Raw genomic sequence first — 10599 nt, 5'->3', positions numbered from 1 at the left:
AAATATAGCCCATGAAATTTTTAATATGATACAATTTAGAAAATTATGATATCTTTATTGGTTAAAGTAGGATACGCAGAGAAAGAAGACTTCCTTTAAGCGTCAACTTTAAGCACCTATCAATGAAACGCTTATATCTCACGAGTCATTAGACCTACAAAAATGTTGTCAACTAACAAAATGAGTGAAATTTTAAAACAACTATTTTGATAGTTATAAAATTTTTGCTATCTTTAATGGTTAGGGAGATAAACGCGTTTGAAACCTTCTTGAGTGTGCACGCGCTGAGAAACGAGACCTTCTGCTTTCTCTGCGTCGATCTCTCTAACTGTTACAGCTATCAAAAAGTTTGAAACTAGAAACATTTTCAAAATTTCAAGATAAATTCATTTTTCCAGACTTCCCGTCCCAAGGACCTTCCCTTCCGTCACATTCTCACTTCCCTATCTCTCTGGGCATGTTGGATTGCCTCGTTTGGTGACTTAATTACCGTTCAATTAGTGTCCCAATTCAATCCACAATATATGAAAAACTATTTGGATTATGATGTTTTATCATCTGGTTTCTTGGCGGCTCTACCAATTATTTTCCAATTTTTGACCAAATTATCATCGGGTATCATTAGTGATTGGATAACGTAAGTTTTCCTGTGTGTCCATACATCCAGATGTCCTTCTTAGATTTATCAACGAGACTTGGAAGACGAAAATCTTTAACACAATCGCTTTGGCTGTAGCCGCAGGATTTTTCATTATTTTAGCGTTTATTCCCCAGGAAAAACACCTTTTGGCTATCATTATAATGGTAATTTTGCCCTTTTTGGGAAATGCGCTCCATTGAGAATTTTCAGATTTGCGCGGAGAGTGTTATGGGATGCAATACGGCTGGATTCAATAAATGTGCCACATTGCACTCACAGCAATACGCCTATTTTTCAATGCAACAGGTTTATGAAATGACTGAAATCATTTTCAGCCAAAAAAAATTGTTTTTCAGATTATGAATATTTGGGCATGCACAATTTTTATTGAACCATTTTTTGTGAATATGATTGTCAAAGAGAATACGTGAGTTTTTTTTAAATTCTAGAAAATCTGAAAATTCTGATTTTTCAGAATTTCTGAATTCTGGGAATTTTTTAATTTTCGAAAACTCTGGAGCTTCTAAAAACCTGAAGGATTCTGAAATTCTGGAAATTCTGAAAACTCTGGACATTTGAGAATCGGGAAATCTGAAAATCAGAAAATTCTAAAACTTTTTTCTGAATTTCTGAATTTCTGAATTTCTGAATTTCCTGGAATTTCTGAATTTCTGAATTTCCGAATTTCCGAATTTCAGAATTTCAGAATATCTGAATTTCCGAATTTCAGAATTTCAGAATTTCAGAATATCTGAATTTCAGAATTTCAGAATTTCAGAATTTCTGAATTTCTGAATTTCTGAATTTCTGAATTTCTGAATTTCTGAATTTCTGAATTTCTGAATTTCCTGGAACTTCTGAATTTCCGAATTTCCGAATTTCAGAATATCAGAATTTCTGAATTTCTGAATTTCTGAATTTCTGAATTTCTGAATTTTTGAATTTCTGAATTTCTGAATTTCTGAAATTTCTGAATTTCGGAAAGTTTTGAGAATCTGAGAATCGGAAATTTCTGAAAATTCTGAAAATTGTCGAATTTCGGAAATTTCGATTTTTCGGAAATTTTCGTTTCACTTTCTGATTCTGAAAGATTCTAAATTACTGAAAATTTCGAGTTTCCACAAATTCAAACATTTCAAATTCCCGCCAAACTAAAAAAGTTTCAGATTCATCGACTGGCGAAACTGCTTCCTAGCCCATGCGATTCTCCTTCTGACCGTTAATACCGTTTTCTGTATTTTTGCCGACGCATCGCCGGCAAAATGGACGAAATCTACAATTTTAGAATCTGGAAATTTAGAAATTTCTGAAGAAAAAAAACGTTATGATTCAATAGTGAATACGAAGTTGTGAAGAAGAATTGAAAAAAATTTCCATATTTTTTTGATTTGGTCATTTTAGAGGCCAAAAAATAAGGTTTAGACTTTTCCAATCAATCTGAAATTTGGTGAGTAAACTAAACGAAAGTAGAGCTTCATTTTTGTAGTTGGCAACTTTTTTGTGCAAGTGCGCCCTAATGAGATATGGTGCATAGAAGAGGTGGGCCGCGCCGCGCCACCACCTCCCCTTTTCTGGTGCGCGGTTTTGTGCTCTATATCTCATTAGGGCACATTTGCACAAAAAAGTTGTCAACTGAAAAAATGAAGCTTTACTTTCGTTTAGTAACCTCTGAAAATTTTGAATTGATTGAAAAAGTTTGAAGCTAATTTGTGAAAGCGCAAACTCAAAAAAACCCTTGAAAATTCTAAAAAAATACCACTATCTTCGAGCAAATTTATCTCGATTCCTGTAAAAGATTTCAAAAAGTCGTCAATTGATAAAATATTGGTTATATTATGATAAACATTTCATCAGTTGACATGTTTTTGATATCTTTTACAGGAACCTAGATAAATTGGATTGAAGCTAACGCTATGACTAAAAACAATGTTTTTCTTGTCTTCTTGTTGTACATAGTCTAATAACTATTTCAAAAGTTGGTATTATACAAGTTATTCTCTTTTATTTTCTTTTTTAATTATACATATTTATGATTTATTTAATAAATTGTGTCATCATAAAACTAGCCGGCTAGGAATATATACCTGCCTTTTTTATTGGAAAATTCATGGGCTAAAGTTTTTATTCCTATGTGAAAAAAGAGTATTATATTACGTTTTCAAAAGAAAAATGCTGCTGAGATTTCTAATTTTTACCCAGATTTTTTTGATAAAAAATATGGAAATGTGTTTGCCTGGACGGAACAAATGTACCATGAATAATTGTTATATGTGAGTTTTTCATTTAAATTTTTTATTGAATTTTTTTAATGTCGAGAATTAAAAGAATTTTGAAAAAAATCAGAAAAAACTAGGTCACCTAGAAACTATCTAGGTCACGGCCGGAGAAGTAAAACTACCGTAACTCGGCTAATTTTAGCCAGAGCTGATTTTTTTTTGCAAATCTGAATTTTGCACGTTTTAGAGAGAATGAGTATAAACACGACTAGATTTCACATAAATGGCGCTTGTCGCGAAACCTACAGTAACCCGAAAAGTTTAAAAGCGCAGTATCTCAATCAGGAGTGGTCCAAAAAGTTTGAAACTTAAATTTTTGAAATCAGCTCATTACAAGCTTCAAAACAAGTATAAACAAGGCTAGGATTGAACATTTTTCGGATTACTGTAGTTTTCGTGGTGAGACCCAAATTTTTTGAATCGTAGTCATGTTTATACTCATTTTGAAGCCCATGACAAGCTGAAATTATAAAACGCTATTTCAAAATATTTCGAAACAACACTGGCTGAGGTTAAATATTTTGATTTTGTGTTACTGTAGTTTTCGTGATTGGACCTAGCTACTTGTCACCTAGTCATTAGACAAAGTATTCTCGAGTTCCGGAATAGTTCAAGATTAGATAAAACCAGGTCATCTAGAAACTATCTAGGTCATGACCTAGAAAGAATTAGGCCACTTAAAAAACCAAATTCAGGGTTCCTCCATCTCCACCATCCTATGCTATGGCTCCAATGCTCCAAATGTCAGCTCCACCCACTCTTCGAGATTCCTATGCACTGGCTCCACCCCCTCCACCCCCGCCACCTCCCCCATCTCATCATTCCCCATTTATATCCCATAATTCAGTAATGATGGCATCTCAAATACCATTTTTATCCGCTTTGGACCCTCCGATTCCCTCAATTTCGTCATCTGCATTTCCTCAGCCAATCGATAATTCGATAATCGATTCTGATGCGCACAAAAGTCAATACGAAGTGCCACGATGGGATCGTCAAGAGCCGGAATACAAGCATCTAGATGAGACGGACGCCGTCGTTGTGGCTCCAGATGTCATTGTTGCTGATATTGTTGATGAGAAGAGTTCGGATAGTGAGAAAGTGGAAAAAATACATGAAAATGAGAGATTGGCAAGGATGGACTTGAAATATGAGGAGCCGGAGGTGAGGGAAATTTTTTGGAGTCAAATAAGGATGTTTTGAAAATCTGGAATTTCGGAAAATTTCAATTCTTTCAGCCAACACCATTTGAGAACGGGACCGTCATTTTCCATGCTTGGTTTGTTCGGAAATTATGAATTTCTAATTTTTTAAATCAATTTATTTATTTTTTGAATAAAAATACTGAAATTCAGATTACAAAAAACTGAAAAATGATGGGGAAAATGCAAGAATTATGGCACAATTTTGGGAAAAATTCTAGAAAAATTCTAGAATTTACTGACATAATATCCATCTGGAACAGAGATTTGAGAAGAGATTGAGTCTTGGGAGTTTCTGAAAAAAAAATCAAAAATTTCAGGAAATTCAGAAATTTCAGGATATTCAGAAATTCAGAAATTCAGAAATTCAGAAAATATTTTAAAATTTCAGAAATTCGGAAATTTAAAAAAAACTTACATTCAGAATTCCGGAATTTCCATAGTTTCAAAGGTTTTTTTTAGAAAAAAAATTCAGAAATTCCAGGAAATTCAGAAATTCAGAAATTTAGAAATTCAGAAATTCAGAAATTCAGAAATTCAGAAATTCAGAAATTCAGAAACTCAGAAGTTCAGAAATTCAGAAATTCAGAAAATATTTTAAAATTTCAGAAATTCGGAAATTTAAAAAAAACTTACATTCAGAATTCCGGAATTTCCATAGTTTCAAAGGTTTTTTTAGAAAAAAAATTCAGGAATTTGAAAAAAATTGAGAAATTCCAAAAAATTCTGAAATTGTGAAAAAAAAATCTGAAAATCTTAAATTCAGAAAAAAATAATAATTTTTCAAAAAATATTCAGAATTTCCAAAATCTTCAAATTAAAAAAAAATCAATAAATTCAACATTTTCAGATTTTCAGATTTCGAATTATTTCTCAATGTAACTCACTTTTTCAAGACATGACTTCCAAAAAAGCAGACCATCCCAATAGAAGACACAAAAACAAAAAGCACAGCAAACGCCGAAATATAAAATGTCTCGACTGAAATGCACGTCTTCTGAATTCCAAAATTTTGAGCTCCAGAATATTCTTTCGGTGCTCCTGGAGTTTCCAAATCCACTGGTTCCTGATCCATCGGATCCACAAAAAGATCCTCTGAGGAAATATTAAACAATCGATGGGCGAATCGTTTTTCTCTCGCTTCCACATGATTCGATTCGATTTGATATTGCTCATCTTCTGTTATCAAACGAGGCATTGGCTCCGATGGGATCACTGTAGTCTGGTTGGAGTCGTCGATCGGTGGAGATGGCTCTTTCATCCATGGCTCCACGGGAATTCCGTCTGAAAATCAATTTTTTCTGTTACTATCGGTTAAAAACAATTGAAATTGCGTTTTTATACTTTTGCTTGTCAAGAGCTTCAAAATGAGTATAAATATGATCATGTGGGTCCCACCGCAAAAACTACAGTAACCCAAAAAAAAAACTACAGTCAGTTTTGTGTTAAAATCTTTGAAACTGCATTATTTGAGTTTGACTTGTCATGGGCTGGAAAATGAGTATAAACATGACATAGTTTAAAGAAAATTTGGGTCCCATCGCGAAAACTACAGTAACCCGAAAAACTAAAAATGCCATATCTTAGTCAGTTTTCTGTGACTTTTAAGAATGGAGTTTTCGAGTTCAGCTCATAACAAGCTTCAAAATGAGTATAAACATGACTACGATTTAAAAAATTTGGGTCTCACCACGAAAACTACAGCAACCCAAAAAAAATGAAAAGTAGCGTAATACAGTCAGTTTTGTGTTAGAGCTATTGGAAATGCTGTTTTTGAGTTTAGCTCATCAGCTGGTTAAAAACGAGAATAAACGTGACTAGGTTTCATGATATGTTTGGGTTACTGTAGTTTTCGTGGTAAAACCCAATTTTCTGAAACCCAGGCATGTTTATACTCATTTTGAAGCAAACAATTCACAAAATTTTAAAATACAATTTTCAAGTTTTTCGGACCACCCTTAGTCGAGATATTGCGCTTTTCAACTTTTCAGGTTACTGTAGTTTTTGTGATTGGACCCTAATTTTTGAAGCATACTCATGTTTATACTCATTTGGAAGCTCATGACTAGGTAAATGCTATAATCACAGTTTCAAGTGTTCTGACACAACACTGACTGTGATACGGTACTTTTAGTTTTTTGGCTTCTTGTAGTTTTCGTGGTGGAAAAATTAAAAGTAGTCACAGTCAACTTTGTGGCAAACCTTTTGAAAATAAGATTTTTGAATTTAGCTTATTCCGAGCTTTAAAATGAATATAAACAGGACTATGTTTTAAGAAAATTTGGGTCCCAACACGAAAACTACAGTAATCCAAAATTGCAAGCAAACCCGGCCTTGTTTACACTCATTTTGAAGCTTGCAAAGAGCTGATTTCAAAAATTCAAGTTTCAAACTTTCTGGACCACTCCTGATTGAGATACTGGGATTTTAATTAATTCTGGGTTACTGTAGTTTTCGTGGTGGGATTCTAACATATGTAGTCAAGTTTATACTCATTTTGAAATTCTTTTCAAGCCCAATCCATTGTGTTCAAATCCCAACTCACCAAAAGTGTTACCAATCGTATTATCAAATGGTAAAGGTATCTGTCCGGACAATGGGACTTGTGTCAATGGAGTACATGCTGGTGGACTCATTCCTCGACACTCATCGCTTCCCTTATCACATAATTTGATTTGACAAGTGAAAGAAATCGATGGTTGGTCCGGAAATGCGATGGCCTCGACTGCCATATAAGCTGTGGTCAGGGATGGGAGATAGACGACTTGGGGGAAGTCTCGGGACACGGAGCATCTGGAAAATACAGTACTGGCCAAAAAGGTATTCGCAAACGGTTTTTTGAGAGTAACTTTGCTGAAACTTAAGGGATCGATCTGAAAATTTTACTGTGCATGTCGTACACGGTGACGACAAATTGCGTACAAGGAAATTGCATCATTTTCAGAAATTTTTTGTTTTTTTCAATTTTTTCAATTTTTTCGTTTTTTCACTTTTTTCATATTTTTATATTTTTGGATATTATGGTTTCTAAGAATGTTGGTTTTGGCTCCTATGTATTTAAAACTGTTTACAGACATGGCCAGACCCCTCGGAAAAAAAAACATCTCTCAGGACATCCGTAAAGCCATCGTCATCGGCTTCAGAAGTGGATGTTCCAAGGACCTCTTGGCGCAGCAGTTCAATGTTACTAAACGTGCCATCGAGAAGATCTTGAAGCAGTTTCGGGATGAGGTAATATTCAAAAATAGTATAGTTATGGAAAAAAATGTTTAGGGAGCCTTGGCGAAGCGAAAATCGCCTGGAAGACCGCGTATCACGTCGAAGAACATGGATCGGAACATCGTCCGAGTTTCAAGAGAGGATCCCCAGAGGAGTTCTACGGACATTCAGATGGTCGTGAAGACACCAAATGAAGTCACACCATCCCTGAGAACCGTCAGAAGACGTCTTCAAGATGCTGGACTCCATGGACGACGGCCAGCTAAGAAACCATCGATCAGCAAGAAGAACAGAATCGCCCGCGTAGCATGGGCCAGAGCTCATCTCCACTGGGGACGTCAGGATTGGGCTAATCACGTGTTCAGCGACGAATCCAAGTTCAATCTGTTCGGTACTGACGGTATCAAGTGGATTCGCCGTCCGGTTGGATGTCGGTTCGATCCCAGCTACCAGCTCCAAACCGTCAAGCATGGAGGTGGATCGGTGATGGTCTGGGGCTGCTTCTCTGGGACTTCAATCGGCCCGCTGAGAAGAATTACAAGCATCATGGATCGCTTTGTGTATGAAGACATCTTGGAGAACACAATGAGACCCTGGGCAAGGTCTACTGTGGGCCGGGCGTTCGTTTTCCAACAGGATAACGACCCGAAGCACACCTCGAAGCACATCAAGGAGTGGTTCCGACGCCGCCACGTGGATCTTCTGGACTGGCCAAGTCAATCTCCGGACTTGAATCCGATCGAACACCTCTGGGAGCATGTCGAGAGACAGCTTAGAGGGGTTCGTGCCTCGAATGCCAACCAGAAGTTCGACCAACTCCAAGATGTCTGGCAGGCCATCCCGATGTCTGTCATCGACACCCTTCTCGACTCGATGCCAAGAAGATGTCAAACGGTAATCGACGCCAAAGGCTTCCCAACGAAGTACTAAAGCTATTTTATTCATTTTCTATTATTATTTTTCGTTTACCGGTCTATCCTAGATCTCAGAAGTCAAAGTTCCATTTACCGGTTTTTTGCAATTTTCATGAATTTTTCGATTTTTTTTCAATTTTTTGAAATTTTGACTATTCTTGTTGTTGAATCAGTTTCTTTTACCGTTTTAAACTTTGTCTTAAAATATCAGATCGATCCCTTAAGTTTCAGCAAAGTTACTCTCAAAAAACCGTTTGCGAATACCTTTTTGGCCAGTACTGTATACTCATTTGAAAGCTCAGCAAAAAGTTTAATTCAAAAATCTAAATTTTTTTGAAATTTGGGTAAAGAATAACCGAGATATGGTCGTTTGAAAAGTAGCTCTGTCGGTCAGCGGGATTTGTGAGCGCGTACAAAAAGAGCTGAGCTTCCAACTATGTCGTCTTTATACTCATTTGAAAGCTCAAATCAAGCTGAATTCGAAAATTTAAATTTTATACAATTTGGTTGGGAAATATTCGAGATATGGGCATTTTAAAAATGGCTCCCACTTAAAGGCACATAGGGTAAAGTACCGCGTTTGCCACCGCGTAGCTGATCCACACACTTTGGCTTGTTTATACTCATTCGAAAGCTCGAAAAAAGCTTAATTTATAATTTTACATTCCATGGAATCGGCTCAAAAACACCCAAGATACCATTGTTTGAAAAATAGCTCTCACTAACTAAATATAAAAGACGCAAAGGGTGAAAAAACCGATTTTGCGACTGCTTAGCTGAGCTTCAAGCTATGTCTTGTTTATACTCATTTTAAAGCTCAAAAAGTGCGAAATTCAAAAATTTTTATTTCACAAAACCTAGATAGCAGGTAACCGAGATATGGTCATTTGAAAAATAGCTCCCACTGAAAGGCGTATAAGGTAAAATAACGCGTTTGCAGCTGAACCTAAAGCTATATCTTGTTTATACTCATTTGAAAGCTAGAAAAACACCTAATTCAAAAATATTAAAGCGAAAAGTTCGGTCCGGACATTATCGAGATATGATAATTGGAAAAAAATGCCTCTGACTACTCACCCATTCTCATCCAACAACGGAACCGACTCAACACCTCGTGAATCCAAAATCGAGCATCCTCTCAACAGAATCCCATAATTTCCACTTGTATCACAATCCCATCGATGGACCACTGTCATCCCAACTCGTGTGTTTGTGACTTTTGGTCCTTCAAAAGTTCCTTCTCTTAAGGAATATGAGCATTGAGGGACAATGGTGACACTTTGTTCGAAGGATTCTTCAGGGATCGAGCTGGAAGTTTAAAGGTTTAAAAATGTAATTTTTCAGTGCAGCTCGTCATGAGCTTCAAAATGAATGAAAAACAAAATTAGCGTATTTCAGTCAGTTTTGTGTTAAAATCCTAGAAAAAGCAGTTCCCGTGTTAAACTTGTGATGCGCTTTAAAATGAGGATAAACAAGACTATGTGGGTCCCACCGCGAAAACTACAGTAACCCGAAAAACTTTTAAACCTAGCCTTGTTTATACTCATTTTGAAGCTGCTGACATGCTGAGCTTAAAAACTGCATTATCGAAGGGTTTGACACAAAACTGACTGTAGTACAATACTTTTAAAGTTTTGTGTTACTGTAGTTTTCACACTATGACCCAATTATAAGGAATCTAGCCGTGTTTATACTCATTTCAAAGCTTGTGACGAGCTGAACTCAAAACACTTAATGAGATTTGTTTTAAATTGAAATTGACTGAGAAACGCTCGGTATACTCACCTAACTGCCAAATCCGCCTTCACAACACTCTCACTGTGTGCATAAAAACATCGAATATTGAAGGTCCGGTCTTCTTTTGTTGTGAAAAGTGGATGAAAGTTGGCGACAAATGTGATATGCTGATTAACGCCACGTGGCAAATGTCCACTGATCTGGCGGGATCTTCTCATCCCACAATCACCTAGACGAACTGATAACGAAGCGCCGGATTGATTAGGAGCATCGAATCGACGACGACAACCTGTGGAACTGTAGTATCCACGGACATAGACGTTTCCTCTGAAGAAAAACACTTCTTTTTCATTATCACAATAAATAATGCGAAATTATCATTTTAGGGGAATTTGATAAAATTTAAGAGGGTACAAAAGCGCTTAGTAGGGTGGTACCAGGGATGAGAACTCGGAAAATGAGAACTGCTACATATGAGAACTAGACAAATAAGAACTCGTTTTCCGGCTCTAATTTCAGGCTCAGGATCCAACCTTTTTGAAAAATATTTTCGAAATGGTCTCGTTCTTCACAATACTTCAAGATTTACCAAAAAAATCCGTGTTTGCCAT

The 10599-nt window shown here is 36.2% G+C and overlaps 3 protein-coding genes across 3 annotated transcripts in view; 2 read left to right on the top strand and 1 right to left on the bottom strand.

The window, feature by feature from the left end:
* Window positions 1-45: 45 nt before the first annotated feature.
* Window positions 46-1993, top strand: CBG25180 (the record flags this gene model as incomplete). Its single annotated transcript, XM_045241229.1, has 6 exons — window positions 46-66; window positions 399-637; window positions 681-804; window positions 851-946; window positions 997-1067; window positions 1807-1993. 6 exons carry the CDS (start codon window positions 46-48, stop codon window positions 1991-1993), a joined length of 738 nt encoding a protein of 245 aa, XP_045098399.1.
* Window positions 1994-2809: 816 nt separating this feature from the next.
* Window positions 2810-4214, top strand: CBG05089 (the record flags this gene model as incomplete). The annotated part of the gene is made up of 3 exons (XM_045241223.1): window positions 2810-2910; window positions 3612-4080; window positions 4155-4214. 3 exons carry the CDS (start codon window positions 2810-2812, stop codon window positions 4212-4214), a joined length of 630 nt encoding a protein of 209 aa, XP_045092866.1.
* A 58-nt stretch (window positions 4215-4272) lies between these two features.
* Window positions 4273-10599, bottom strand: part of CBG05090 — a gene marked incomplete at both ends in the record, with an annotated part of 9413 nt that continues 3086 nt past the window's right edge. Inside the window, 5 exons of the mRNA XM_002638709.1 lie at window positions 4273-4282; window positions 5006-5402; window positions 6664-6911; window positions 9329-9559; window positions 10037-10315. Coding sequence (XP_002638755.1) covers window positions 4273-4282; window positions 5006-5402; window positions 6664-6911; window positions 9329-9559; window positions 10037-10315 — 1165 coding nt within the window. The remainder of the gene's footprint in view (window positions 4283-5005; window positions 5403-6663; window positions 6912-9328; window positions 9560-10036; window positions 10316-10599) is intronic.

The sequence above is a fragment of the Caenorhabditis briggsae genome, assembly GCF_000004555.2.
Source record: "Caenorhabditis briggsae complete genome, chrI, whole genome shotgun sequence".
Taxonomy (NCBI): domain Eukaryota; kingdom Metazoa; phylum Nematoda; class Chromadorea; order Rhabditida; family Rhabditidae; genus Caenorhabditis; species Caenorhabditis briggsae.
The sequence above is the reverse complement of the archived record's forward strand: the minus strand, read 5'-3'. Positions and strand labels throughout refer to the sequence as shown.